Source organism: Erinaceus europaeus, chromosome 13 (genome assembly GCF_950295315.1).
Source record: "Erinaceus europaeus chromosome 13, mEriEur2.1, whole genome shotgun sequence".
NCBI classification, from domain to species: domain Eukaryota; kingdom Metazoa; phylum Chordata; class Mammalia; order Eulipotyphla; family Erinaceidae; genus Erinaceus; species Erinaceus europaeus.
Genome location: NC_080174.1, coordinates 61,165,145 through 61,178,460, shown reverse-complemented (window position 1 = coordinate 61,178,460; position 13,316 = coordinate 61,165,145). Strand labels below are relative to the sequence as shown.

Genomic DNA, 13,316 nt, shown 5'->3' with positions numbered 1-13,316 from the left:
ACCTGCAAAGGGGTCACTTCACTAGTGGTGTCTTATCTTTCTCTCCCCCCCTCTGTCTTCCCCTCCTCTCCCGATTTCTCTCTGTCCTATCCAATAACAACAACATCAATGGCAACAATAACAATAATGACAACAACAAAGGCAACAACAAGGGCAACAAAAACAGAAAAAAATGGCCTCTAGGAGCAGTGGATTCATAGTGCAGGCACTGAGCCCCACCAAATAACCCTGGGGGCAAAAAAAAATTAATTAATTAATTAAGCAAAAATAAAAGAAAGACCACAGCACCAAAGTTTCCTTCAATGTGGTAGATTGCATACATGGCAAAGCAGAACATTAAAAATACTTTTGAAGGGCTGGGAAGATAGTACTAATTATGCAAAAGGGTTTTTGTTCTTTTGATAGAGAGAGAAATTGAGAGGGAGGGGAGAGATATGGAGAGAGAGACACCTACAGCACTATTTCACTGCTTGTGAAGCTTCTGCTCTGCAGGTGGGGACTGAGGACTTGAACCCTCATCCTTGTGCCCTGTAATATGTGAGCTCAACTAGGTGCACCACCACCAAACTCTCTGCTAAAGACTTTCATGACTGAAAGTTGACATAAAAGTTATGCAAAAAGACTTCCATGTGGTCCAGAAGGTGGGGCAGTGGATAAAGCATTAGACTCTCAAGCATGAGGTCGTGAGTTCAGTCCCTGGCAGCACATGTACCAGAGTGATATCTGGTTCTTTCTTTCTTTTTCTCCTTTCTGATTAATAAATAAATAAAATTTTAAAACAAAAATAAAAATAAAAACCTTTCATGCCAAAGGCTCTGAGATTCCAGGTTCAATCCCTAGTACCACTATAAGCCAGAAATGAAAAGTGCTCTGGTCTCTTTCTCTGTTCTCTGTCTCTCTCCCCCTCTCTCTGTCTCTGTCTCTCTCATTAAAATAAAATAAATAACCTGCGGCTCTAGTCAGGGAATCCTCGGATTCCCCCATAGATACAATGGGTCTATATCTCTAATAGACCCCTCTCTCCATCATCACTGGTCATTTCCACCAGGAATGTCATCATAAGCCCCTTTGAGTGGTCTGGGAGGTGGCTCAGTGGGTAAAGCATTGGATTCTTAGGCTTGAGGTCCTGAGTTCAATACCTGGCAGCACATGTACCAGAATGATAAGCCCATTTGAGGGCCTTTCTAGAACCTTGCCCTCACTATAAAGTAACAGTGTGAGCTCACAGTCCATGGTCACAGCTGGGAACTGTCCTTGGAGGTTATAAAGTCTTCTGTGCTAAATAGGATTTAAATACGGTGCTCAATAGGGTCAGATTGATGTGGTAAACAGTTAATTGTATTTATATGTTCTCTAAAAGTTTGGAAGCTATTCTCTGCCTTGATCCAGCTTTCTAACTCTATTCTCAACTCTGTCTTCCCAGACAATATTTTTAGTTCACCCTCATGTTATCTGTCAAGCTCAAGCAAAAGTCACCAAAGTCATGGGTCCCTAGGTATATACCTAAATAGACTTTCTAGCTTCTTACCACCCTAAAATCCCTATTCTCACCTGCTCTCTTCCTACCTTCTGGTTCCTGTTTATTTAACATTTTGTTCTTCTTCTTTTTTTTTTTTTTTATGGCCTCCAGGGTTATTGCTGGGGCTCGCTCTGTGCCTGCATCATGAATCCACTGCTCCTGGAGGTTATTTCTTTCCCTTTTGTTGCCCTGGCTGTTCTATTATTGTTGTGGTTATTACTATTGTTGTTATTGATGCCGTTGTTGTTGTATAGGACAGAGAGAATCGACAGAGGAGTGGAAGACAGAGAGGGGAGAGAAAGATACCTGCAGACCTGCTTCACTGCTCGTGAAGTGTCCCCCCTGTAGGTGGGGAGCCAGGGCTCGAACCCAGATCCTTGTGCAAGGTCCTTGAGCTTTGCACTGTGTGCGCTTTGCACTGTGTACACTTAATCCTGTGTGTAACCACCTGGGCCCCTGAATCATAATTCTTTATGGGGTGCAGAAGGTGGAAGTTCTGGCTTTTGTAATTGCCTCTCTACTGGACATGGGCATTGGCAGGTTGATTCATACCACCAGTCTGTTTCTGTCTTTTCCTGGTGGGGTCGAACTCTGGAGAGATGAGTTTGTGGGACACATTGGTGAGGTCATCTGCACAGGACAGAATCATAGTAGCATCTGGAACTTGGTGTCTGAAAGGCAGTTACAATATGAAGCAGGGAAAGGGGGTAAATAGTATAATGGTTATGCAAACAAACTCTCATGCCTGAGGCTCTAAAGTCCCAGGTTTATTTATTATTATTTATTTAATAATATAATAATATAATTTATTTTATTTATTCATTTGTTCCCTTTTGTTGCCCTTGTTGTTTTATTGTTGTAGTTATTGATGCCGTCATTGTTGTATAGAACAGAGAGAAATGGAGAGAGGAGGGGAAGACAGAGAGGTGGAGAGAAAGATAGACACCTGCAGACCTGCTTCACCGCCTATGAAGAGACTCCCCTGCAGGTGGGGAGCCAGGGGCTGGAATCTGGATCCTTATGTAGGTCCTTGCACTTTGTGCCACTTGCACTTAACGTGTGTATTTTTTTTTTTTTTTCCTCCTCCAGGGTTATTGCTGGGCTCGGTGCCTGCACCATGAATCCACCGCTCCTGGAGGCCATTTTTCCCCCCCTTTTGTTGCCCTTGTTGTAGCTAGGTTGTGGTTATTATTATTGCCCTTGTTGACGCAATTCGTTGTTGGATAGGACAGAGAGAAATGGAGAGAGGAGGGGAAGACAGAGAAGGGGAGAGAAAGATAGACACCTGCAGACCTGCTTCACCGCCTGTGAAGCGACTCCCCTGCAGGTGGGGAGCCGGGGGCTTGAACCGGGATCCTTAGGCCGGTTCCTGCGCTTTGCGCCACATGCGCTTAACCCACTGCGCCACCGCCCGACCCCCAACGTGTGTATTTTTTAAACCCTATGACACCAAAGATCTCTGGTGTCTCTCTCCCATGAAAATAAATAAAAGTAAATCTAAAACATATACATTAAGGGAAAAAAACACTCTCTAAGGTTCTTGATTCTGAGATGACCAAGAAAGAAAGAATAGTGGTCATACCAAAAAGGTCCATGATAAAAAAGTAATTACAGTGGTCCAGGAGGTGGCGCAGTGGCTAAGGCACTAGACTCTCAAGCATGAGGTCCTGAGTTCAATCCCTGGCAGCACATGTACCAGAGTGATGTCTGGTTCTTTCTCTCTCTCCCCTATCTTTCTCATAAATAAATAAAATCTTTAAAAATAAATAAATAAATAAATAAATAAATAAATAAATAAATAAAAAAAAAAGTAATTACAGTGGTCTGGTGGCACAGTGGATAACGCTCTGGACTCTTATGCGTGAGGCCTTGAGTTCAATCCCCGGCAGCACATGTACCAGAGTGATGTCTGGTTCTTTCTCTCTCTCCTCCTATCTTTCTCATTAATAAATAATTTTTAAAAAATTTATTAAAAATAATTACAAAAAGGTCCATGGTGATATGCAGCCTATGAACTGAACCAGCTGTGCCTGAAGAGTGCCCAAGAACACAGCCATTAAGAAGTTCATTATTCTGAACATAGTAGAAGCTGTAGTCATCAAGGATATTTCCAAAGCTAAGTGTCTTCTATGTGTCTGTAGTTCCCAAGCTGTATGTGAAATTATATTACTATGTGAATTGTGCCATTCATAGCAAGGTGATCAGAAATCCTTCTTGTGAACCTGGGAAGGACCACACCCACCCACCCACCTGGATTTACACCTGTGGGTGCTGCCTCAGGACCACTACCAAAGCCCATGTAGGGAAGTTAAGACTTGAATAAAAAGGAGGACATGGCAGTGGCACACACATTGCCACCTGCAAGGACCAGGTTTGAGCGCCCAATCCTCACTTGCAGGGCAAGCTTCAGGAGCAGTGAAGCAAGTGCTGCAGGTGTCTCTGTCTCTCTCCTCTATCTCCTTTCCCCTATCAAATGAAGGAAAAAAGGCCACCAGGAGCAGTGGATTCATTGTGAAGGTACCAAGCCCCAGTAAGAACCCTGGTGGCAAATAAAATAAAATAAAAATAAAAAATGGAAATTACACTTATGTGACAGGAGAAAGACCAAACTCCTGAATTGAAGATTTCCTGCTTACATCATCCTTTACTCCCTCCATTTCACTCAACTGTACTACCTCTCCACAGCTGATGCTGCTTTGGCTCTCCCTTCTAATTGTGAAGTACAAAGCTGAAAAAGAAGGTCCTGGGGGCCAGGTGCACCTCATTGTGTGCAAGGACCCGGGTTCAAGTTCCTGGTCCCCACCTGCAGGGGCCATCTGCAGGGGAAAGCTTCACAAGTGGTGAAGCAGGGCTGCAAGTGTCTCTCTCCCTCTCTCTCTCCCGTTCTCTCTCAATTTCTCTCTGTTTCTATCCAATAATAAGTAAATAAAAATACTTCAAAGAAGAAGAAGACAGTCCTGTGAGGTATGCCACCACCTGGACCCTTTGGTAGGGAATTGGATAGATTTGTCATATAGGAGGACAAAATGGAGATGAAATAAAAGGCAAGGATATTGGCAAGTTACTGTAGTAGCAATAAGCCTTATCCAGAGAGTCTGTGGCCCTGATTAAGGTGTGAGGGACAGATGGAGCAAACTAGCTATATTTCAGTGTTGTTTGGGAGATAAGACTGACAGAAATTGGGTACTCAATAACTATTGACTTTCCTGGCTACTTTTTCGAAAGTTGGTTATTCTTCTGTTTACTTCCTTTATAGCACTGTTCACAGTTTGTAATTATCTTGTTTTTATTCTTGACTATTGTCTGTTTCTACCAAGTAGAATATAAACTAAATGAGGGTTGCAACCTTGACCAGTCTTACTTACGGTTTGCTTCTTAGTAAGTGCTCTCAATAAATCCTTGAGGACTGAATGGGTTAATAATTGATCCCCAAAGAGAGTCAGGGCGATACAAAGCACAAAGACCGTGTAAGGATCCTGGTTCAAGCCCCTGGCTCCCCACCTGCCGGTCTACAGGTGTCTATCTTTCTCTCCCCCTCTGTCTTCCCTTTCTCTCTCCATTTCTCTGTCCTATCCAACAACGACGACATTAATAACAACAACAATAACTACAACAATAAGGGCAACAAAAGGGAATAAACAAATCAATATTTTAGAAAAATTGATCTCCCGTTGCCCGGGAGATAGCACAGTGGATAAAACGCTGGAATCTCAAGCATGAGGTCCTGAGTTCAATTCCTGGCAGCACATGTACCAAAGCTCTTTCTCTCTCTCCTCTTTCTGATTAATAATAAATAAATTTTTTAAGAAATTGATCTCCAGTGGTAGGTTGAAGGCCAAGTGTTAAGGACAAGGCCTTAGGAGTTCTATAATCTAGGGAAAAACACACCAGGGAAATTAAGATATCACATCTCTGTCTCTGGATCTGGGAAGGAAAAGAACTGACTGGGGCGTCTAGAGGTTCAGGGATCATTTGCCCAGCTGTCCCTCACTTGATTTGTGAAAATCCAATTCTTCATTTTCTGGCCTCCGGCTGCTGCTGACTCAATTGGTATTTTCAGGGAAAGGAAATGGGGATCCCGCTGTAGTATAAGATCTGACCCTGAGTATGGAAGTGAAGAGCCCAGCTCTAGGTAAAGGCCTTTAATGTCATGCTCTGGCTTGTGGGGCCACCATCTTCAGCCCGCTGGCAAACCAGGCTGGAAGGACTGGACCAAGCCAAGGGACTCTGCCTGAGGGTAGGGGCGCAATTGTGGTCCCGTGAAAGAGAAGGCAGACCCCCCACACACACATACACTACCACCACCCCTCGACTCAGGCTACAACGTTGATCCAGCTATTTGCTAGAGAGACACCGCCAGACATTCAACCCCCATTCTAGTCTACAGCTGGGAGTTGTACAGATGGGGAAAGAAGGAGACCTCATTAGCCTCACTCTCAGTCACCAGATGACTGCGGGAGAGCGGGGCGGGGAATGGCCTGGACATCCAGACTGCACCCGCATAGTGACCGCGGAACTGTGTCTTTAAAGCGTGAGCAGGAGGCTGGGCTTCCAGTTGCTTCGGATGGGAGGAGGAGTTTGTCGGTGACGTCATCCACATGAGGCGTGGCTTTGCGGTGACTGGTCCCCGGGAAGGGGGCGGGGCCTTGGTGACTGCTCACCGGGGAGGAGGCAGTTCATTGATAAAAACGTTGGGCTCCCTTGGGCGCGAGCGCAGCGTAGCGAATCCTGGCAGTGCCACGCGCCGCCCGGGCCGGCGGAACAGAGATCCAGCCAGGCGGCCTCAGCCTCGCCCCGCCCGCATGGAGCCCGCCGCCGGCTTCCTGTCTCCGCGACCCTGTCCGCGCGCGGCCGCCCTGCCCGCGCCCCCCGCCGGCCCCGGGCCGCCTCGGGCTGCCAAGCCGGGACCTGAGCTGGAGATGCTGGGCGGGCCGCCGGCGCCAGACCCCGGGCGCCTCATCACCGACCCGCGCAGCGGCCGCACCTACTTCAAAGGCCGCCTGCTGGGCAAGGCAAGTTGGGAGCATCCCAGCCGAGGGGGTCGTGTCCGGCGGGGGTGCTGGAGATCTCTGTCTGGGGGTGCTTTGGGGAGGGGGGGCACCTGTTCTGGGTGCGGATGCTGTGGCCTGAAGTCCTTCGCTCACAGGGGGGCTTCGCCCGCTGCTACGAGGCCACCGACACAGAGACAGGCAGCTCCTACGCGGTCAAAGTCGTCTCCCAGAGCCGCATAGCCAAGCCGCACCAGCGCGAGAAGGTGAGCCTGGGCCCGGCCCAGGACGAGGGCTGGGACTGGGGCTGCGGCTCAGAGCCAGGGAAGAATGACTGACAGCCTTGCGCTCCCACGGCAGATCCTAAATGAGATCGAGCTGCACCGGAACCTGCAGCACCGTCACATCGTGCGTTTCTCCCACCACTTTGAGGATGCTGACAATATATATATTTTCCTGGAGCTCTGTAGCCGAAAGGTGAGGGATGGGGATGGCGGAGGGGAAGGGGCTGGGGTGCTAAAGACCCAAAGCTGGGTCCTGTCTCCTCCTCAGCTAGCACAGCTGAGGACAGGGCAGCCCAGGGGCTGAAGCAGTGACTCTCTGCAGTCTCTGGCCCACATTTGGAAGGCCCGGCACACCCTGTTGGAGCCGGAGGTGCGTTACTACCTGCGGCAGATTCTTTCTGGACTTAAATATTTGCACCATCGAGGCATCTTGCACCGAGACCTCAAACTGGGTGAGACTCCTGGGCTGGCAGGGCATTATAAGGGGGAGGGAGGAAGGGCAAAGAGAAAGGAGTCTCTGATATGCCTCTCTGGCCACATCCAGGAAATTTTTTTATCACTGAGAATATGGAACTGAAAATGGGGGATTTTGGACTGGCAACCCGGTTGGAACCTCCAGAGCATAGGAAGAAGTAAGTGTTTGAGGAGGGGATGGCCACAGCCTGTGTGTGACACAGATGGATGTGCGTGACAGTGTGTCTGTGTGGGAGGCACCATGACTGCCTGATGTGTGTGTACATGTGATAGATGGGGGAGGGATGATGGGCTGTGTGTGTGTGTGTGTGTGTGTGTGTGTGCGTGTGTGTGTGTGTGTGTAGTGTAGGTGGCAGCCTGGGTTACTGGGACTGCTGCAGAGGTGGAGGGTCCTATGGGTGTTTGAGTCACTGAGACAGAAAAGGGTATAAGGATTCTTGGTGATGTATGACTGACTCAGTGTGGATAGGATCATGAAATAATGTTTTTGAGACAGAATGAGAGTGTAGGAATGGGAGGACAGGGAACCTTTGAGTGTGCAAGAAGACCCTGATATGATATGGCCTGGTGATTAGGTGTGGATGACACAGCATATGTGGCAGTGAGTGTTTATGGGGGATGTGACAGCTGGTGTTGGTGTGTGTGACATAGGCCATAGGAGGTGACAGTCTTTGTGGGTATCTGACAGGCAGGAGTAGAGGAAGGAGGGGAGGGATCGGTGAGGAGCCATCTGAACCCAGAGGAGAAGACTGGCTTGGGGATCAGGGCCTCTCCCTGTCCTGCCGAGCAGCTGGGCCAGGCGGGTGGGCGGGGACTCAGCTGCCATCCCCAGCATCTATTGTCCCAGGACAAGCAGGAGTTCTCTAGCCTTTGGTGACAGGCAGCTGCTTTGTCTGGACTGGCAGTGGGGGCAGCGGTGGGGGGCTAACCAGGCTGGGTCTGAACCTTCTCTACTCCTCCCTGCCTTTTTCAGGACCATCTGTGGCACCCCCAATTATGTGGCTCCAGAAGTATTGCAGAGACAGGGCCACGGGACTGAAGCAGATGTGTGGTCCCTGGGCTGTGTCATGTGAGTCCCAGGATCCAGGGTCATCTGCACATGGCTGGGCACATGGTGGAACATACCTTCCACTCCTGACCCCCTTATCTTTCCCTTCAGGTACACACTGCTATGTGGGAACCCCCCCTTTGAGACAGTTGACCTGAAGGAGACATACCGTTGCATCAAGCAAGTTCACTATACGCTGCCCGCCAGCCTTTCACTGCCTGCCCGACAGCTCCTGGCTTCTATCCTCCGTGCATCGCCCCAAGACCGCCCCTCAATCGACCAGATCCTGCGCCATGACTTCTTTACCAAGGTCTGTGCTTACAGACACCTAAGTCCAGCCTGCATACTCCTAGGGGATTGAATGGGACAGGTGGCAGGACCCCTATGGGCTCTCTTCCATTCATGGCTCCCCTCTTCAGGGCTACACCCCCGACCGGCTCCCTGCCAGCAGCTGTGTGACAGCTCCAGACCTGATACCCCTCAATCCAGCTAAGATTCTGTTTGTCAAAGTTACCAAGAGTCTCTTTGGCAGGAAAAAGAATAAGAGTAAGTCTGGGATGTCAGTAGTCTGAGAGCACAGAATGGCACAGTGGTCCATTACATTGTGGGGGCATGTGTGGGTGCCTGTGACTCCTGGGCTGAGTATGTATTATACAGGCACTGAGGTATTCCTTTGTGTCACCCCCTTTACCCCCACCCCGGGATCACAGGGATGGGCAGTATGCTGAGGGCTCCATCTCCCCTACCTAGGTAAGAACCATCCTGAGGTGCGGGATGAAGTCTCATGTCTGGTAAATGGCCTTACACGGACATCCATATGTCACCAGGATGCCAAGCCTGAGGTGAGCTGCTCATGTGGGCAGTGTTCCCCTGACTCACCCTCACCCTAGCAGCTGCAGGAAGCCTGGGATAAAAGAGTCTGGTGAAGCATCTTACCTCGTGGTGGCCTAATTGGCTGTGTCTCATTAGCCAGGTGGGGCTGACCTAAGGTGCCCTGGAGGACAGTGCCGGGCCATGGACTCTCAAGGAATTTGGATCGCAGGGCCTATCTCACCCTCTTCCCCTTCCCAATCCTCCAGGTTCCAGCAGCTTCTGGTCTAGCCCAGGTCAGCCTGGTCGAGACAGCCCCTGAAGACAGTTCGCCCCATGGGACACTGGCAAGCAGTGGAGATGGTGAGCAACTAGGAGACCCAAGAGGTGCTAGAGGTTGCTGGGGTTGAAACCAGGGACCAAAGGAAAGGAGTCGGCAGAGCAATATGGCCTGACTACTGGGGACAGGAGGTGGGGGGCTACTGGCTAATTCTCAGTGCCTTGTTTCATTCAGGGTTTGAAGAAGGTCTTACTGTGGCTACAGTGGTGGAGTCAGTTCTCTGTGCTCTGAGAAACTGCCTGGCTTTCATGCCCTCAGGTAAGTTTGAGGTCTGGTATCTGTGAATGGTGTGGGAGTGCTTTGGCTGGGAGTCCAGGAACAGTTCTCTCTCTTCTTCGTCTCTCATGACAGCTGAACAGAATCCTGCTCCCCTGGCTCAGCCAGAGCCGCTGGTGTGGGTCAGCAAGTGGGTTGACTACTCCAACAAGTTTGGTTTCGGGTATCAGCTGTCCAGCCGCCGTGTGGCTGTGCTCTTCAACAATGGCACACACATGGCCCTGTCGGCGAACAGGAAGTAAGTGCTATTATGGAGTGTCTTATATATATCCAGGCCGATGTGCCCCAGCAGGGCTGCACCTTGTAATGTGCTTCTGGGTACAAGCCTGTAGTGTCTCAGGGGTGGACCATTGATTCAGAGCTTTGTTTGACCCTCTTTCTCTATTTTAACTAGAGCACTGCTCAGCTCTGGTTTATGGTGGTGTGGGGGATTGAACCTGGGACTTTGGAGTCTCAGGCATGATAGTCTCTTTGCATAACCATTATGCTATCTGCCCCCACCCTTAAACATTTTTAAAGGTTTTTTAATAAGATTTTTTTACTATCTTTATTAGACAGATACAGCCAGAAATCGAGAGGAAAGGAAAATTGAGAGGGAGAGAGACCCCTGCAGCCCTGTTTCACCACTTGTGAAGCTTTACCCCTGCAGGTGGGACCAGGGGCTTGAACCCGGGTCCTTGGCATTATAACGTGTGGACTCAACCAGGTGTGCCACCACTTGACCCCTGTGTCTGACCCTCTCTGCCTCACCCATTCCAGGATCGTGTACTACAACCCCACAAGCACAAAACACTTCTCCTTCTCTGTGGATGCAGTGCCACGGGCCCTGCAGCCTCAGTTGAGTGTTCTTCGGTATTTTGCTTCCTACATGGAGCAGCGCCTCATGAAGGTGTGTGGACTGAGATGGGGTACACTGAGGGCTACCACATTCCAATCCCTTCCTCGTCCCCTTCGAGTGAGTGTGGGGGGTTCAAACTAGAGGCTGCACCTCTAAGGGAGATTCATAGAAGGACCCTGGCTCATGTCAGACAAATGACTTGTTCCCTTGCTCCCAGGGTGGAGACCTGCCCAGTGTAGAAGAGGTGGAGGTGCCTGTCCCCCCACTTCTGCTGCAGTGGGTCAAGACTGATCAAGCCCTACTCATGCTGTTTAGTGATGGCACTGTCCAGGTAAAAGCCACTCGGGTTGGAGGGAAAGTGTGGGAAGGTGCAAGGAAGAAGCTGGGCCTGGGCCCTGACTAGTGCTGCCCTCCTGTGCATAGGTGAATTTCTATGGGGACCACACCAAGCTGATCCTCAGCGGCTGGGAGCCCCTCCTGGTGACTTTTGTGGCCCGGAATCGCAGTGCTTGTACTTACCTCGCTTCCCACCTCCGGCAGCTGGGCTGCTCTCCAGACCTGCGTCAGAGACTCCGCTATGCTCTGCGCCTGCTCCGGGACCGCTGCCCGGCCTAGGCCCCTGCTGCAGAGCAGCCCCCAGCACTAGTCCTTGGTCTGAGGCCTGTGCCTGTAAGGCTATGCCTTCGTGGCCCTCCTTGTCCCTTTGGTGCCTCACTGGGGGCTGTGAACTGAATCCCCCAGAGAATCAGGGACCAGCTTTATTGGGGCTGGAGGCTGCCTATCCTAGGTACCTCCATACTCCTTCTCCAAGATAAGCCTGAGCCTTAGCCCCTGGCTAGGGGGCACTGTTTATGGACCACTTTTATTTATTGACAGACATTTATTTATTGGGACGTGAGCCCCAAGGAGGGCCTCCTTCCGAGATAATAAACCATTTTGCAGAACTCCAAGGCTTTCTCACTCACAGTAGAGCCCGTGGACCGTGGCCACGGCGAAGAGCGAGGCATTGGTGTAGGTGGCAGAGGCCAGCCCGTCCTGCGCTGCATCCCAGAGCGCCCGGCTGACCACGCGCACACCCTGGCCGGCGCGTGGCCCCAGCACCACACTGCACACCAGCTTGTAGCGCGGCGGGCAGAGTTCACGCAAGCGCATGCGTAGGTGCTCACAGAGCTCCTGAGCCAGTGGACCTGCCTCCGAGCCGGAGTAGCAGATGTCTCGCAGCCTGGAGGCCAGTGCCGCCTCCAGAGCGCGCTGTGCACGGGCGGCTTCCCAGTGCTCGCCAGGCGCAGGTTCCATGCGGTAAGAGGGTGCCACCCGCCCGATGGGCGCCAGGGGCAATCCCGAGAAGCTGACCCGTGAGCCTAGAGGGGGCACGGGACCCACCGATGGTCGCCGACCTCCAGCACCTGCGCCTGGACCAGCCAGTGAGCTGCGGCGTGAGAAGGATGAGGCCAGGCCCACCACCGAGGCGCGGCGGGAGGCGGGACCCACACACGCTGGCCCGGCTTCATCGATGCTGGGCAGGCGGCCTAGGGGCCGTACTGGTGACAACTTTAGCCCTGGGTCTTTGGTAGTGTCCTCTTCCTGGTGTCCTGGGGGCAAAGGCCTGGCAGCCATGAACCTATCCCTGCAAAGTCCACATTTGGACAGGATGGCTTTGCTGGCCACCACCCTGTCTCTTACTCTGTGATAAGAGTTTTCACCCCGGGACCCCTCCTTACCTGTGTTTTGGGGGGGGAGATGAATCAGATAGCCTGGGACTGTGTCGATTTCTACCTTCTTAGAAGATTATGGACTGTCGGGGGCATAAACAAGGGAAGAGATGCTAGTTTTAGACTGGTCCCTGTCCCTGAGCTCCACTTACCTGTGTGCGCTTTGGAGTTAGCTAAGTGAACTCTAAGTATGTTTCATTTTTTCCCACCTGATTTCACCAGCAAGAGAAAAGGGAGTCCTCTGCCTTGGTCTGGTCCTATGCCTAATCAGAAGAGCTGAACAGAGACAGCTCCTTCAACCCCAGATTCTACCTCTGCAGGTCCTGAATTCACTCATTTTACACCTCACCTGTTTCTAGATCTCCCTAACAACTGGTTAACCCTGGGTTCAGGTGATTCATGAAGCTTCTTCCCCCCTCTGCTTTTGGCCTCTGGCCCTACCTCCAGAGTGACGTCTGGGATGGCTGCCCTCTTCTCCTGAAACTCCTGTAGGCACCTGAGTCAGAGCTCTCTTCTGGCTCCACTGTTCTTGCCTAGCTGGCCTGCCCAGAAGGTGGGAAGGTTTGGGCCCCTTGCCTGTGTTGTGGAGTTGCTACGGGTTGCTAAGCAAGGACTTCTTGCTTCCCGTTCCCTCCCTCCCTTCCTCCAGCTCTGACTGACTTATGAACACCACGTGCAAAGTGAGGGGTTGCTCTAGTACTTCTGTAACAGAGATGACTGAGGGGACAAGTGTAGAGAGGGGCTCTGCTTAAAAAGGCTGTCCCCCTATGCTCAAGAGCACTTTTTTATTTCTGCCACTGGAACATTTTGCCTACATAATTCCACTGCTCATGGCAGACTCCTTCCCCCCTTTTAAAAAACATTTTATTTTATTTTAATATGAGAGATACAGAGAGAATATCAAGAGCACTGCTCAGCTCTGGCTTATGGTGGTGCTGGGGATTGAACCTGGGACAATGGATCCTCAGGCACATGAAAACTCTTTTCTTATTTTTTTAAAATTATCTTTATTTTTGATAGAGACAGC

General features: G+C 50.7%; 2 protein-coding genes across 4 annotated transcripts; one reads left to right on the top strand and one right to left on the bottom strand.

Moving 5' to 3' along the window:
- The first annotated feature begins 6,171 nt into the window (after positions 1 to 6,171).
- PLK3 (polo like kinase 3) lies at positions 6,172 to 11,521 on the top strand. 2 transcript variants are annotated; one of them, XM_060206016.1, is made up of 15 exons: positions 6,172 to 6,531; positions 6,666 to 6,773; positions 6,868 to 6,984; positions 7,114 to 7,243; positions 7,336 to 7,423; positions 8,239 to 8,334; positions 8,425 to 8,623; positions 8,733 to 8,859; positions 9,064 to 9,155; positions 9,393 to 9,486; positions 9,638 to 9,721; positions 9,815 to 9,977; positions 10,499 to 10,694; positions 10,795 to 10,908; positions 11,001 to 11,521. In XM_060206016.1, the coding sequence occupies exons 1-15, from the start codon at positions 6,322 to 6,324 to the stop codon at positions 11,190 to 11,192; spliced, it is 2,010 nt and encodes a 669-aa protein (XP_060061999.1). In that variant the 5' UTR covers positions 6,172 to 6,321; the 3' UTR covers positions 11,193 to 11,521. The 2 variants fall into 2 exon arrangements, with proteins under 2 accessions (XP_060061999.1, XP_007531041.1); XM_007530979.3 differs by having other exon boundaries at positions 6,176 to 6,531; positions 10,499 to 10,628.
- On the bottom strand, positions 11,515 to 12,750 carry DYNLT4 (dynein light chain Tctex-type 4). Of its 2 annotated transcripts, XM_007530980.2 has the most exons (3): positions 12,499 to 12,750; positions 12,299 to 12,372; positions 11,515 to 12,204 (listed from the first exon to the last, which is right to left on the bottom strand). In XM_007530980.2, exon 3 carries the CDS (start codon positions 12,192 to 12,194, stop codon positions 11,535 to 11,537), a length of 660 nt encoding a protein of 219 aa, XP_007531042.1. In that variant the 5' UTR covers positions 12,195 to 12,204; positions 12,299 to 12,372; positions 12,499 to 12,750; the 3' UTR covers positions 11,515 to 11,534. The 2 variants fall into 2 exon arrangements, with proteins under 2 accessions (XP_007531042.1, XP_060062000.1); XM_060206017.1 differs by having other exon boundaries at positions 11,515 to 12,372.
- Between the last annotated feature and the right edge of the window lie 566 nt (positions 12,751 to 13,316).